Consider the following 16,692-nt stretch of genomic DNA (forward strand, 5'->3'; position numbering starts at 1 on the left):
CTTAATCCCATAAAAAGAAAGGGTGCTCTATTTCTTGCTTACATTATTGTGACCTCTTGTTCCTTAACAAAAGAAATATTAGTAATTTTTTCTTCTTACGCTGCTTTGTTATATCGCCAGAAGTATGACGTATTTCCTTCCGCACTATTTTTTCTGTCAAAAAATCAACAGAAGCTTGCGCGAAGGTTTCGAGCGAATAACATAACAGGGTGACCAGGGAAATTAATCGGAAAATTTATAGGAAAAATAGGAAATTTGAACACGAATTATAAGAAAATATAGGATACAAAACAGGTAAAATAAAGAAAAATATAAAAAATTGGTCAAATATAGTAAAATGTGGGATACATGTGGGTACACGACGACGAAAGGTTTTTGGGCTATACCACACGGAAAAAAACAAAGTTATTATACTTGTGTATTATTACAACTTCAGAATACTATTTTGATGGAAATTCCAGATAAAATTGAAAATCAAAATAAATACAACCAGTAAAATGAATGAAAACTTTTTGAAATTAAAGGAAATAAGGTAAAATTAAAGGAATTTATAGGAAATTTGGTCACCCTGCAGCAGTATAATAGGGAGGACGACCCTTCTGTTAAATTATACGCTTCTAATTTTAATCGTAAAAAAATTCAGTTTCAGCCAATCAACTACCAATGCCGTGAACGCGTCGGCAGGGGAATGAAAAATTTAGAATTTCTGAATCAAATGTGCTTCAACTACCAAATGCAAAACGAGGTATTTAAAATAAAGTGATTTAATAGACATTATACCTAAAGTAACATAATTACCAAAAGTGTGACAATCCCTGTACTTTCGTATGCTAAAGGTTTAATGAATGCTCGACTCGAGATCGACCACGTAAAAGACTATTTATTGTCGCCTTTCTGGATCTTTTTTTAGTCTATGGTATTATATCGTAGGTAGATGGCGATAGCATCTCCACAGACGACGAAAAATCAAAAAATACACTAACTTTGACCAGTGCTACTTAGTTCCTCCGTTCCTCACTACGAGGCGTTATTTGTTGGTTTTAAATTCCTTCCCTCCCCAAGGCATACTTTCCCTTCTCCCCTCCCAACTTGTATTTCGCTCGTCACATTCATTAAGAAATAGGTCTGATTGACACACTTTTGGTAATTATGTCACTTTTGATTATAGCAAGAACGTATAGAAGTAACTAAGAACTGTCTACGATAATATTATCCCCAGCTGCCATAATGTTATACATCTCAGAATGAAAACGCCCTAAAAATCTATTTGTAGCGCCATCTGGAAAATGCAAAAGTGGGATATTTTCCTCCGCTAGGATTGTAAATTCAAAAAAGGGTAAAATAATTTTTTGAAGTTGAATTCGCTGACTGAAGCATTATTATTTATAATTATAAAAAAAATATAATTTATAGACTCCATTTTCCACTAGTTTGAAAATGTAGACACTAGATGGCGCCAGTGAAATAACTGAGTTTGATACGTATGACTTCTTGGTGCTAGGATTTCGTATTTTCATAGTTCTTAGTTACATCTTTCTGTTCTTGGTGATACAAATACTAATAATTCATATATCTTTGCAGTACATAATATGCGCCTACAGCACGGCGGTAAGCGTAATAAAATTACCAATTTGGAAGAGTAACTAATTAAATTTAATTATATTTAAAGTTGAGAAGATTTCCATTACTAAATGCGTTGAATTTGGGCAAGAAGAAACGTCAAGCGGTCGGTGGCATTGAAAACTACGTTGAAACTATCGTACAAGTAAGACATGATTTTACATAATTTCAATGATAATTTTTCCCCTTTTCAGACGAGTCTACAAAAGTTTATTTTTAATGAACCCTAACCATGCCTTAACAAGGATGAAAAGGAATTTTCGTGGTATGAATAGTGTAGCGTTGTGCATCAAGCAATACGGGCGCTTAGATGGCGCTACCGTCAGCGTAAAAAAACAAATTACTTCCATCTCTCTCTCCCAGCGTTGCCATACGTACTATAATTATGGTACAAATACCATAATTTTGCATCATATTATAAATGGTACTATTATTTAGAGAGCGTACTATATAGTACCAAAATGTACCATATTTCCAACCTATTGTACTATAATGGTACTATTTTTATGTTTACATTATTTCTAGTACTAAAATAATAAGAATTTCTTATTAACTATATATAAAATCGTCTTTGAATATTTTAAAAATTTATTAAATGAATTAAAAAATTAAACGGCACTTGTACATTTAAATACTGAGGAAATAAGATTTAAACCACTTAGTGTACAATAAAAACTTTTATAAAAACTTTTATTGTACACTAAGTGGTTTAAATCTTATTTCCTCAGTATAAAATCGTCGCCTGAAAGCAAAACCCACGTAACGTTATACTTATTAAACGTATGGTTAAAGTTACGTAGTCTTTGCTTTCAGGCGACGAAATATAAGTCCACATTCAAGTGTTGCCAGATCACTCGATAGTCGATACTATAGAAATCAAAATTTCTAAAATCGTTCTAGTTAGTTATTCTGATTTCTATGGTCGATACTGACTACATCCACTCCCCATAAAGAAACTGCACACGAGAACAGTTATCTGCATGTTTTGCAACAAACACTAGTGTGGGGTGCTGTGTTCGTTGCTCCTAGCTGCCAAGTAATGATAAATAAGGGACATGACTGCCGAACCTTCGCGCGTACCAAATCCGACATCTACTAGAAATAACAAGCGGCCATTTTAGACGGGGGAGTAAAAGTGGATGAAAAAATAATTGGGGACAAATTCCAGCAGTAATTTCTGGTTTCTTGGGCGCCGTCTAGCGGTGTTTAAAATATTACTATCTCTCGTGCCATAGACCTTCCAGTCACGTGTTTTTTTAAATTTTGTTCCGAAAATGACGTATTTCCGCAATATAAACATTATTCCGATAGGTGGCGATAGTAGTAGCGTGTTAGCACGGCTGTAAGTTTGTAACCTTTTTGGAGAAAAATCATGTCCTGGATTTATCCAAGGATTAGAAGGATATGAGGCGAGGGACGAAAAATAGCAGCGCCGTCGGTGGGCCATGTGCGATAGAGAATCCGTCTTTAGATTCCGTCAAGGACAAAACATGGAGGAAGCCCGCCAAAATTTGTCCTTGAGGGAATAGAAACAAGACGTCCCACGTTTAGAGGCTCTCTTAATATCGACGACGCTGCCGGCGTTTTGAAAACACGGGCTGGCCGGAGGGCTACCCATCCTTCTAACATATAGGATCCTTGATTTATCATTACTTGGCCCATGCTTCCGTATACGCCGGTTAATTGGGGCACGCAGAGTGACCCTGCGCCTTTCGCCGTGGCCACGGACAAACACACACTAAGATACGTAGAGCGCCGGACTATTATAATGTATAGCTACGCTACGCTACACTATTCATAAAAACCATCTGAATATAGTTATTCTCCCTATTTAGAAATAACAACTTTCTTGGTAGAGTTGATAATTTTTCGGAAAAATAGGCGCTTAAATAAAACATCTTCCCAGAAATTGCCAAGAAGTAATATTTCCGACCGCCAGTTATTATTTATATAGTGCTTGTTGAAATATTAGAAAGCTGGTAACTTTTTCGAACGTAACATCGGTTTTTTTGCTAAGCCTTAACATGCCAAAAAAGTTACCGGGTTAAAAGGAAACACTTTGTTGCATACCGTACTGCAAAAGTAATATGTTTAGTTCTAAAGGAATGAGTTTTCATCTTTTTTCAAAAGATAAATAAATTAACTCTGCCTCCATGAGAAGCTTTAAAATTGCCCGGTATTATAAAAATATTACATATAATTTTAATTATTTATACCATAAGAGGATGATAATAATAATAATATTATCTTATTATACTTAGTTTTAGTAACATTATATATTTTACCTTAAAGTATATTATCGAAAATTAACATTAGTATGTTGCTTATACACGTGAGCCGACGCGTTTCTTATCTGACGCTAAATTCTCATGAGGGCAAAAACCATAGATATAGGAAACGTATATAAAGGTCTAGATAAAATATTTCAAAGGGAGTGAATACGGAGGTGACAGCTAGCAGAAACGCGTAATTTCTGCAGGCTATCCTTATAAGGCGCTATCTATCGGTAAGAAAGCTCGTGCTATCGTCGCGAGAGCCATTGTCTCCTGCTTAAAAATTATACTAAAAGTCACCAACAGATGATGTTTAAAGACTACAGCCTGCGGAAAGGTCAAGCACTTAGTACTAAAATGCTAAGAGAGCTCGCGCTCTTGGTCACGTGCCTTCCTCGGTGTCTGCTAGGTGTCAATTCCGTATTTTATGTTAGGCTTAGATGCCCCGAAATTTATCTAGACCTTTATATTCATTTCTTATATCTATGGCAAAAACGCGTCTCCAATTGGCTTAAATATGACTTTTTGGCTAGCCATTCTAACCGTTTAACCGACCGACCGGAAATAGCTCCTTCCCAGATGAATTTGGAGAGGGGAGTAGAAACCGAGTATCTTTTATTGAAGCGTCCATTAAATGCGGAAAAATTTCTGGAAATCGTAAAATAAAAAATTAAACATATATTATTTTTTAAGGGGTTTTTATTCTATACTAGTCTATAGGTTAACGTTTTCCATTTGATTGCTCGAGATTCGCCAAGGTTCGTAACTCGTGCATGCTCTGGAGATTCGCTACGAGTCTGTCTCTGACGTCATACATCTCGTCCCATAGAGAGAGAAAAGAAATAGAGGAACTATTTTATCTGGCGAAGTTGACCGCGAGTGCCGACCCCCTTTTCGCCAATGTAGGAAGTCATGACTGAGATGAGCAGATTACGTGGCGCCATCGACGCGCGGTGAAACGAAATACATTATTCCTTGTTAAAAATCAACTTTCATTTGATGTAAACAAAGGAAGGATAGATGGCATTGCAAATTCTGCCCATCTCCGCTTTCATACATGCGCGGGGGGGGGGGGTTAATTTTCCCGGTCAAAAACAGGGGTGCCTTAACGCGGTAATCTTCCCTCTGTTTCTGTTCTATCTCTATGTCTCGTCCTTATTTGTGAGAGACAGTGGCGTAGCCAGGGGGGCACAGGGGGCACGTGCCCCCCCCGAAACGTATGTTCGTACGTACAAATATTTTTATTTTTTTACTTTTTTTTCAATGGTGTGCCCCCCCCCCCCCCCCCGAAACAAAATCCTGGCTACGCTACTGGTGAGAGCTGCCATTTTATAACAGGTCTGATTTCAAATAGTGCACGCGACGTCTCGAGCTGATGAGCACGTGCAGGCGCCCTTGCTTGTACTATTTAAATTAGGCATGTAATGAAAAGGCCGACTTCGTAAAAGAGTGTATTCCCGCGCTTTATTGTTTTTCGTCTGCTAGTAATTTGAATTTTCGCGTCTTGTCTGCCATTCTGCCAAAACATCTAAAAGGAACACGCAAAAATTTGCTCCGATTTCGATCTCGATCCGTTGATGAAATCTGCAGATCGGTTTTGGGCGATCTCGGAGCACCCAAGAGCGGGAAATGGAACACCCGGAACTTGATCGGAGGAGATCCGAGCACGCAAATGGAACATAAAATGTTGATCAGTGATCTAAGAGCAGTCAAATGGAAAACGCTTAAATTCTTGGTCTTACCTAAAAAATAACCTTTGAATTACTTAACCCAGTTTTATAAATATCATCTGGAAACGGTATTAAGCAATTCTTAATGTAATTAGTTAATAGTAATAATAATTTTATTTATCAGGAGAGAAAGTGCTATGCACTTATTGAGTCCCGAATACATACTCAAAGAATATATATATAAATTTTATAAATTTTAGTGGCAATATACGCGGTCAATAAAAACACGCCAAGGATATTCTAAATTGAAAAACGCTTAAATACCCACTTAAATTTGCATTCATTAAAAATTACTTATAGGATTGTATATCGCAACACAAGGAAGATGCTCAGCAAGACTACGACCGACTGAAAAACCATAAATTGTTAAATTAATGATGGCTTACGTTTTGTATGATTAAATATTTTTTTAAACCAAAGTACGCTTGCATTTTTAATAATAGCATTTTTTACAGTACAGAAAACTAGTAACGTTCCACGGTTTCGTAACAAACATAGTTGCACTATGAAAAAAATTATAATAAAAACTTTTTAAACCTTAATTGTACATAACGACTCAACGAATTTAAATCCCAATTTTCTAAGCTAAAGCAGCTAAGAGTAGATTGGACTTATTTAAAACCTTTGGTAGGTTTTGCGTAAATTTGAATAAATTAAAAAGTGATAAATAAATTTTCATGGAATGTATGCGAAAAAATAACAATGCGAACCAAATTTTAAAGAAAGTTGAGGGGCGAAATATTTAAGAAGCTCTTTGGTGTATGGGCAACGTTTAAGGATTATTTCTAATTTCAGCGTGGCAAATGCTTTTTACACACCCGAATTTAAACAAATAACATTTTTAAAAATTTAATAAGTACCAATTTGCTATAAATGCTAATTTATATCATTAACAATTGTCGTCTTCATATTTCTAGAAATCATTCGGGCACATAAATCAATGAATATGTTGAATTTTAGAAAGTAAATGAAATTTAAAATTTGTTTCTTTACTCGTTATAGATATAAACAAAATTTAAATAAAATTTATTTCCTTTTAAAAGGTTACTCTAATAACTAGTTTACCGTTAACAGTTTGCCCCTTTTCACTTTTAGTTCACACACCGTTTTGGCATCGTACATTTTTTGAGTAAGAGAATGTGGGAAAAAAATTAAATGGATCAAAAATAGATTAAGGCTAAATATTGTACATTTAATGCACATAATTACAGAAGTGCCGTAGAAGTGGTCCTTAATTTTAAACCCCATAGCAAATACCATCAGCTTCTACTTTTTTTTAATTTCACAGTTTTTCATATATATTTAAAAAATTAGTGGGCATTTTTCATTTTCTACTATACACAGCTATGCAAAGTCGGAGTTCCAAAATTATGAACTTCGACGTAGGTAATACAATTTCTTTAGTTTAGAATAATCGTGTTTTTTTTAACGATAGGCGTTTCAACAGTTTTAACACTGGGTGTTTCAGCCACTCTGTTGCACGCGTACTGAGAGTTTTCCAATGTTAATTTAGTTTGAACATACTCCTCTTTATAAGGTTTAAGAGGGACTACAAACACTGTAATATCGTCAATTGTTGCAGCTTTGTTGTCAGTGGTTTTCCAATTACGCTCGCGCAGTTTCCCCCTCGAATGCATTACTAAGTCCTGGGCTGCTGAGATGTATCTGAAACAAATTCAGGGACAAACACCTTCATTAATTATTTTTAACGTTAAAAAAGGAAGTAAACGGGTGTTTTGATTGTTAACCCTTTAGTTTCGCTATGTTTGCTAATGCTGGACTTGAATTTATACTACCACTCGAATAATTAGACAATTAGCAAATTAGATTACTTGAAATTTGGAAAAATAAGTAGCCATCTATTCAATATGCTTTCGCCAAAATCAACTTAATTAAACAATATTTATTAGGGCTGTGAGATTAGTGGTTTTAGGCAATCGAGTCTGTTATAGAGAATCAAATTTCTTTTTATAAGAGTATTCAAGTCGAGTAATTGAGTACTTGATTAAGGGGAAACTTTCTCTTATTTGAGTCGAGTAACTAAAAAAAAAACCTCAGGTAATATTTTTAACGAGCCGAGTTATCGAGTACTTGATTAGGAGCTGGTTTTATTCAAGAAATTATGAAATTAAATTTAAAATTAGTATAAAATAACTTTCAATGCTGAAAAATATTCCTTTAGTTTAAATGAACCACAGTTTCTACAACTTTGTAGGTACCGTTTATTGCCCCCCAAAAAGTTGTAAAAACCCCTATTTGAACTTTGAAACAAAGAGGATGGAAAAAATAAAATATTTGACAAGTTTAGAGAGCAGCTTATTCGAGTAATCAGGTACCCCTCTATGCAATTTTTTAGTACTTGAGTATTCTCCAATTACATATTCGAGATTGAGTTAAAGTACTCTACCTCAAAAAAGGCCAAGTTCTCATGATGTTTGAGTACTTGCACAACCTTAATATTTATCGTATTACAGGTTTTTAGGAAATTTTTTATTTGACATAGCATATTTTCTTCACATTAATATTTCTTCAAATAAACTATTGCTTTTTTTAATTATAAGAGATATTAATTCTTAAATAAAATCGTTAGTAAAGACTTATGTACTAGAGGGTTAATAAACAAAGACCAAAAGAAAAATACCTGTACTTATATCTCTGCGTGTCATTTGCTGGAAAGTGGTCCAATGATTTCTGTACAATTTTGGCGGCTGTCTCGTTCGATGTAATATCCCAAAGTCCATCCGTTCCCATTACTAAAACATCACTGTCTGTCAAGTCTTTATCCATGAGGTCAAAGATAATCACTTCCGGTTGAGCGGTTAAAAACGGTTTGATATCAACATCCGTCGTTTGAGCTTTGAGGTCATGATCTCCAAATCCTCTTGTCACACCGATAGTTGCCAAGACTCTGCTACGTTTCCCTTCTCCATAAATCAAGGGGAATCGCATGTCCTCGGGTGTGATAGTCTTGTATGCCCTAATTTACAAATTACAACATTAACTCAGTGTACCATTCCATCATTTAATTTTAACATTTCAAAAATAGATGGTCAGTGTGGTGCAAAAAAGAGGGTTTTAAAATGACAGAATAAAATGTTACAAATAATCTGTGGGTCATTTCAACAAACCAGACGATCCAAGTATGATAAGTTGCTTAATTTACGTTAAATTTAAAAGGTTATTTGTTATTTTCGAATAAAAAAAATCTTCTTAAAAATTCACCAGTAAGCCTTAAGATGGTTATTTAACTTTATCTTTAAATCCATTTGTTAATGAATAAAATTGCTCCTATTGCAGGACTCCCAGACATTATTTTTTTAATTATAGGAACTTAACACAGAAAATAAAGGAATTTATAGGTAAAAAAACCAAAAATCGCTTTAAAAATTAGTAATACATAGGGAAATCTTTCCCATAGAAACCCTTAAAACAAAAGTAAAATAATTTAAAACTTTAATTTTTTTCTATGACATTTAATATTCTTAAAATGTTTACTTATGACGTGTTTCCAAATTAAAATAGGAAAACATTTTAGCGTGCTCGGCGTAATCTTCGCGTGCTCGGCGTAATCTTCGCGTGCTCGGCGTAATCTTCGCGTGCTCGGCGTAATCTTCGCGTGCTCGGCGTAATCTTCGCGTGCTCGGCGTAATCTTCGCGTGCTCGGCGTAATCTTCGCGTGCTCGGCGCAATCTTCGCGTGCTCGGCGCAATCTTCGCGTGCTCGGCGCAATCTTCGCGTGCTCGGCGCAATCTTCGCGTGCTCGGCGCAATCTTCGCGTGCTCGGCGCAATCTTCGCGTGCTCGGCGTAATCTTCGCGTGCTCGGCGTAATCTTCGCGTACTCGGCGTAATCTTCGCGTACTCGGCGTAATCTTCGCGTACTCGGCGTAATCTTCGCGTACTCGGCGTAATCTTCGCGTACTCGGCGTAATCTTCGCGTACTCGGCGTAATCTTCGCGTACTCGGCGTAATCTTCGCGTACTCGGCGTAATCTTCGCGTACTCGGCGTAATCTTCGCGTACTCGGCGTAATCTTCGCGTGCTCGGCGCAATCTTCGCGTGCTCGGCGTAATCTTCGCGTACTCGGCGTAATCTTCGCGTACTCGGCGTAATCTTCGCGTACTCGGCGTAATCTTCGCGTGCTCGGCGTAATTTATAGGTTTTATTGGTACTCTGGGAGCACTGCTAATGCTAAAAATTAGTTAAAACCATGTTAAATAAGTAAAATTAAATAAGTATTTTAAAAAGGTATACTTTTTGTAGAATCTCAGTAGACAAAAAGGATGAATTTATCCCCCAAAACCTTCCAATTATGGATTTAAAAAAGCTAAGTTCTTAAAATGACCATAAAAACTGCACATAGACTTTTATGATAGCAACAGAGGTATAAGCTAAATCTAAGATTTATAAGCTTCTTCTGAAAAGTGTATTGAAAACTTCAAAATGATAAAAACATTTAAAAATTTTCAGGATAATGTAAAAAATATTAAAAGCTAATGAAGGGACGAATAGTAAAGCTTATTAATTCTGAATAAAAAAGTTCAAATTACCATCCAGACATGTATCCATCTCGATACAGCATTTTCTTTCCCAAGTCTTTTCTAACAGGTCTACGAATGTATTCTAAATGGGTAAATTCATGCCCCAATAGTTCCGGCTTTAACAAACCCTAGAACCATAACAAAAATTAGTAAAACGAAACCCCTATTTTATTTAAAAGAAATTACTAAGTATCTTATTCTGTCTCTCTCCGATTCCGGGGTGAAATCATTTGAAAGTGGAATAGGTTTGTTCCCTCTGCATAATATTGCCCTAAAAAGATGACAAATTTGTCTAAGTTACGTAAAAGAGTAAGAACACTCTTAGAACATACCGACTATCACCGGCATTAGCAACGTATAGTTTTCCAAACAGAAAAACAGCCACAACTGCAGTACATCCACCCGTAACTCTGTATTGCAACTTATCTTGGCCAATTTGTTTGTCCTACAAATTATGAATCAAGAATTATTTTCCAAAAAATTTGGAATATTTTATAAAACATTCTTACCATTTCCCAAAAGGCAGTTTCTAAAGCACCAATTATGAGGCTATCTTTCGTTACTGATCGTTCGGGTGGAGAATAGACTGTCATTTGAATATGGTTAGCTTCGGGCTTATCAGAATAAGGCAGGAGATAATCTTTTATCTGCTCAAGTTTCTCATCAATTAGTTTATACAAAGAATTAGCTGCCACTACAGCTGCACCGGAACCAGCGTGTCCGTCAAAAAGACCAAAATAAATCCACGGTAGAACTTGTTGTATCTACAGATAACACACCAAATAAGCGAAAAATTCTTTAAAAAACCAATTTTATAGAAAAACCTTACAGTTGAATTCTTCCGCTGAAATCCGGGAGTTGATGGAGGAGTGGTAAATGCGGAGTTTCCCTGACTAGATACTTTAGGAGCAACTTCTGTTGGAATATTTACAGGGATGGAAGCGCTGTTGAGTTCTTCAGTTGATACTTCCCCATTTTCAACTACTTCATTAGATTTTGAAGAATTTTGAGGTTCATCAGCAGTAGGAACAATTGAATTTTCGGCTGCAGTTTTAAGAAGGGTTTCTTTATTATTGAGTTGCAAAGTTTCTACACCTAGCTCAGTCTCTTCTTCTTCAATTATTTCAATCATTTTATGAAGAGTTCCTCGATACATTGAGGCTTGGTCTTCATTACGTAAACTTTTACCAGCATTTATGGCTCTGAAAACATAAATTTACGGATGTAACAACATGTTAAACACTTTCTTAAAATATTGGCTTACTCAGCATATCCACTATTCCACGGTAGTTTAGTTATATCTCTCGGAACAATTATGGGTCTTATTACATGGTCCGCAGATACCTGAATTTCGTCGTCGGAATTTAGTTGTAAAAAATTGGGCCTAGTATAACGGAATTTGGCGGGTATGTCTGCTGTAGAGGAAGAGTCACTCTCACGAGATGAGGGCAAGGCCTCAAACCCACCGACTGCATTGTACAACGCGTTTTTCATCCGATTAAACATGATCCAGGTTCAAAGCGGAACAAACCAACGAACAAAACCGAAAATAAGCTTTTATGTTAGTGAATTATTTTAAAAATCGACATTAAGTGTTATGAAAATTAACTTAAAAACGAAAAATTACCGAAGAAAACAGTAGAACATTGACACATAAGCTACCGCCATTTTAATTTTGATTTCCGGTTGTAAAACAGAACTGCCAGATATGGGTATAGGACAAATCATAGAAAATTTAGAAATAGAAATGAGACTAGGAGGACTGCGTTCAACAACTATCAACGGAGAAATACCGTTGAGTTCTTTTAATCAACGCTACGTCACAAAAATCTAAAAGTTGTTGTACGATTTATAGTTCGCTGACTTAAGGAACAAAATATCGTCTGCTACCCCTCCTTTAACTTTGTTGAATGACGTCACGACACCGATGAGCAGGGCCGGATTAACCATAGAAATCTCATAGGTAACTAGAATGCTGCCGTGTAACTGGCAAATGGACCAAACGCCGTGGCAGACGATAGCCAGATCTCAGCCAATCAGAGCTCAAAGAGTGGTTCTGCCAAGAATTTAATGTCACCAGAGAGAATGACAACTCCTAGCTCCCGTTATAGGTACGCGGATCCAAGGAGGATTATTATCCTCCTTGGCGGAACCACTCTACGGTCTCTCATTGGCTGAAGGTTCAAAACGAACTGGCGACAAGCTCGGCCGTAGGCGGCAGCATTCTAGTTACCTATGAGATTTCTATGGGATTAACCCCAATTCTGCCCTAAGCAATTTCAGAATTTTGGTGCCCCCCCCCCCCCTCATTAGTTAGTAGACACCGAACTCAGGAAATCAAAATTATTATTTGGAATCTTGGATAATACTAATACAGATGCATTTATATTTTATTTATATTTTACTCCGTAACTTAATTTTTTAACGTGTATGAGATACATTTTGTAGGATAAATTTATATATTTTTTAAATTAAATTTTATGGTAAATCCGCCACTGATATAAGGCGAAGCGTCTACAGCTGACATCGGCAATTCGCCACAACGACTACCTCAGTACCTCTATAATATACCGCAAAACTGGTGGAGATAACAAAATGGTAATACGAAATGTTTTGACTTTACTAAAGTCACGGCCAACTTTGATTTCTCGCGCATCTCTCTCGCTACAGCGGCCATCTCATTCGTTGACGTTTCTGTGTTAACCTATGACTATGAGCGGATTATTATTTTTAGTATAGTTTTTACATTGGGGACAATATAACCACCGAGCGTGGCGCTGAACTCCTACACATTATAGTACAGTTTATAGGGGGAAAATCCTTGCTCGCGGAATTTCGACGAATGTGTTGGCCGTAGTAGCGCGAACAGCGCGTGATCAAAGTTGGCCGTGCTAAAGTATAATAGATGATGCCAGACTACCATTATTTCAAAATGCTTTCCAAGTTAAATGTATTTACTGTACTGTGAGTTTTAATAAATAAAATTTTACCAAAATACGTGACTTTAGTATATTTAGTATAGTAAAAACATTTCATGTTTTTTTTTTGTTCCCGCCACCAGGCCTACGGTATTCAATATATTTATGGAGGTAATCGTTTTGGCGAATTGCCGACGTCAGTAGACGCTTCAAAGGAGTATATTATGTTAGCGTCAGAAATTCGGCGTCGTGGTCTAGTTCTCCTTAATTAAATTATTAGGCGTATTTAAAGTGATAACTGTTTATTACGGTTAAATAAGTAAAGTATAAAGTACAAAAAGGTTTCATAGGTTAACGCGGCGGCCGGCGTGGCCGTTCGTTACGGGAGTCGGGCGAGAGAGAGGGAGAAAAGGGGGCGAGCCAGCGTTGCCAGATCGAAAATCTGAAATTATCGTATCTAGGCCAAAAAATTATCGATTTTCCTGTAAAATTATCGTACATTTCTTTTTGGCGATAAATTTTAATTCATTTAATTAAGATGATTTTTTTAAAGCACTACAGGAGTTTTAATTCAGGGAAATAAACAAAATGTCTATTATCATTATTAACTGAACTTAATATGTTTAAAAATCTATTTAAAAATGGGGTAATAGCTAGGAGTAATAAACTCACACTCTGGACTACGCGTACAGAAAATGTATATCATTCATTTTTAAGTAGAAAAGTTATATAAATTAATAATAAAATATAAATCGTTCGTAGACTTTTAAAAAAAATCTAAAGATTATCGTACATTATAGTACGTTGAGGCAGAATTATCGAAATAATGGTACGATATCGTACGCCATGAAAATTTTAGTACTCCCTAAAAATTTTGATAAAATTATCGCACTGTGCGATAATTATCGTACGTCTGGCAACGCTGGGGCGAGCCCTGGTGAAGGGGTCGCGATCCCAAAAAAAAAGGGAAATTCATACCATGTCTACACATGCGCTATTGCCATCTCGTGGTGAGGAAAGTTAAAGAGTAATATTTAAGGGGGTGCTAAACGTGGTTGCTTTCAATTATTATAAATATTATATATTTATACTGATATAGTTATTTTTTTATTTAGTTTTAGTTCCATTGTATCATTATCACATTTTTTAGTTTTTCCTAATGAATAAAATTTCGATGGTGCCCCTAATTTCTATATTTCTTGATGCCCTAAGCAATTGCTTTTTTTGCCTAATGGTTAATCCAGGGCTGCCGGCGATGAGCAACGGAAAAACCATCTCGCTCAGCCGATGTTTCCGCTGAGTCTCCGATGATCAACGTGACGTCAAAACCGGAAGTCAAAAAACCGCTGACCGTTGAGCTCAGCGCTGAACCACGGTCGGGTAGGCGGGAGATGTACCAGCTAGAAGGCTATCATCAGGGACAGGGTTGGACATAATGCACTAGTCACCACATTTTACTACTAAAATAAATGCTCTGACTACTTAAATTAATTGAAATCTGGGGGCTTACTAGTCAGTTTGACTAATGAAAAAATTTCCTAAATATTCATAAATAATGGCTAATATGGCGTATCATAAATTCATCATTCATCAATCCCATTTTATTTTAAAAAAATCACATCATGTAACTCAAGTGATAAGAAACTCCTATTTTAATTCTGACGGGTAAAGCAAATTGTTGGCTGTCCTTGTTTTAATACTCCCATTTTTAACCCCACTAGTCAGTGACTACTAAAATAAATTAAGATTAAGTTCACAGTAAAAAAAATATCCTTATGCCCAACCCTGGCTACCATTAGAGTGGAATATCCAATATCCGCGCCATCTATTAAAATAAAATTGAAACTAAATATGATCACGTGGCATAACATCGTCTGGTTTGTTTATGTTCTTCCAAAGAATATAAAGCCCCGGGAATGGAAGGTGTAGCTCCGTCTAGTGGAACTTTTGCGCCTCTCGTTTTTAAAGAGAGACGGGGTTGCGTTAACCGTTTCCGGTTACTCTGATTTGCTTTGCCGGAAGTTTCTGGCTCGGCCAAAACACGCGGCCAATAATATCTATCCTTCCATTCCTGGGGCTTTATATTCTTTGCCCCGACCAATGCCTCGCGGCTCGGCTACAGCTGTCGCCTGGTGTGTCAAATACTTGGACATAACGTTTTTAGCGCCACCTACAAAGCTTCAAAGTAACCTAGGAGTTACCAAAACATTCGTCTGCTAGACAGTATTTAGAACTTTAACGGTTTTTAGCTTAGGCCACGTCGAAGAAAGTTGCAATGAATGTTAAGTTTTAAATTTAATTATGGGGAAATATTGTTGCTTTGACAACTGTTGTAGCGATTCTAGGTGCCATAAAAATATAATTTTTTATTCAGTTCCTAAACCAAACACGTGGTCATAGTTTACATTTTCCCAACTAGATGGCTCTGTTGTAGTTTTATATCCAAGAGTTTGAGGCTTTGAGCAGCCTCGTGCCCCGCCGAATTCTTTCTTCGATCGGTTTTCGACATTGCAGAGTGGCAGAAGTCCATACCTCTACTTGGAATGCTTATATTGCAGTATCGCGTATGGTATGTGGTGAAAATGCCGCGAAATTTAAAATTGCGAACAATATTAGGCTAATCATGAAATGAAAACCTTTTTTACACACAATCCTAGGGATTTGTGTGTATTAGTTTCACCAAAAGTAGCATAAGACCCAAAAGTGTGTCAGAACGGTATAGCTTGGGGGAGAGAAGTATTCTGGAGTGGAAAATCCCATAGCGGTAATAAGAACGTCCTTTCCCGCCTATTGCTGTTAGAATTACCCAGACTACCCCGGTTTTTGGTCGGACGTCAGCTTTATCTGCCATCATTCTGACTTGATGACGTCCGACCAAAAAGTGCATGATGGGAATTTTGCAAAGCCGCAGGTGGCGCCCGACTTTTCCACTCCAGAATACTTCTCTCCTCCAAGGGTATAGTAGTTAATGAGAGTTTGTCGCAAAGTAAAAAAGGGAAACGAAGGGGGGTCGGAAAATACGTCATCAAAATCGAGGTACTCCAGCGCCGCCGAGTGAGGCGTTTTAGAACGAATGTCTACGGGCGAGTAAATCGAAGAGAGCAAATCACGCCAGACTATAGACTAAATATAATGTTGCTAGTATTTTTCCAACTAGTAGGTTATGTGGTCTATAGTGTGACTAGCTCTCACTAGAAATTTTAATAGGCGCGAAGGTACAGCTGACACACTTTTGGGTCTTATGCTACTTTTGGTTTCACGTACAGTGTAGCCGTTGCCGATGCCGCCGTGTCGCGCAAGTCTCTTCAACAGTTAGGTCTAGAAAAGTCAATGATATCGCGTTCGAATGTACATACCTCGGCATCGATAGCCTTTCATAAATTTTGGAAATCGGAGCCCTATTTTCGGTGGTTTCGCTTTGTGTGGTAGATATTTTATTTAAAATTAAATCCGATAACGTTAAAAAAATATTTTTGGTTAGGTTAGGATTGGGCTGATCTATACCTTCGGTTATATCAGTATATATTAAATTTAAGTAGAGTTTCCAGGGTAATTTACGGGACCTCAATTTTCGCGGTTTTATATTTTCGCCTAAAAGTCTACATAACGTTCC

General features: G+C 36.7%; 1 protein-coding gene and 1 long non-coding RNA gene across 3 annotated transcripts; one reads left to right on the forward strand and one right to left on the reverse strand.

Moving 5' to 3' along the window:
* Positions 1-716: 716 nt before the first annotated feature.
* On the forward strand, positions 717-6,042 carry LOC149961304 (uncharacterized). The gene is made up of 4 exons (XR_016481088.1): positions 717-745; positions 1,582-1,608; positions 1,670-1,765; positions 5,924-6,042. It is a non-coding gene; the product is annotated as an uncharacterized LOC149961304 (long non-coding RNA).
* A 3-nt stretch (positions 6,043-6,045) lies between these two features.
* On the reverse strand, positions 6,046-11,862 carry LOC149961305 (protein phosphatase 1H). Of its 2 annotated transcripts, none has more exons than XM_090176665.1 (8): positions 11,426-11,862; positions 10,991-11,363; positions 10,671-10,925; positions 10,494-10,606; positions 10,348-10,432; positions 10,171-10,289; positions 8,271-8,600; positions 6,046-7,288 (listed from the first exon to the last, which is right to left on the reverse strand). In XM_090176665.1, the coding sequence occupies exons 1-8, from the start codon at positions 11,665-11,667 to the stop codon at positions 7,024-7,026; spliced, it is 1,782 nt and encodes a 593-aa protein (XP_090032791.1). In that variant the 5' UTR covers positions 11,668-11,862; the 3' UTR covers positions 6,046-7,023. The 2 variants fall into 2 exon arrangements, with proteins under 2 accessions (XP_090032791.1, XP_090032786.1); XM_090176660.1 differs by having other exon boundaries at positions 6,049-7,288; positions 8,265-8,600; positions 11,426-11,860.
* Between the last annotated feature and the right edge of the window lie 4,830 nt (positions 11,863-16,692).

Source organism: Leiobunum rupestre, chromosome 1, assembly GCF_980474605.1.
Source record: "Leiobunum rupestre chromosome 1, qqLeiRupe1.1.hap1, whole genome shotgun sequence".
Classification (NCBI taxonomy): Eukaryota; Metazoa; Arthropoda; class Arachnida; order Opiliones; family Sclerosomatidae; genus Leiobunum; species Leiobunum rupestre.

Excerpts from the sequence above, each read along its gene's own strand:
- LOC149961305 (XM_090176660.1), bottom strand. The coding sequence starts at position 11,667 with ATGTTTAATCGGATGAAAAACGCGTTGTACAATGCAGTCGGTGGGTTT. Across the intron at positions 10,926-10,990 it reads TTCAGCGGAAGAATTCAACT|ATACAACAAGTTCTACCGTG; the intron begins GTAAGGTTTTTC and ends TGTTATCTGTAG. Across the intron at positions 7,289-8,264 it reads ACGCAGAGATATAAGTACAG|ATACATCTCAGCAGCCCAGG; the intron begins GTATTTTTCTTT and ends AATTTGTTTCAG.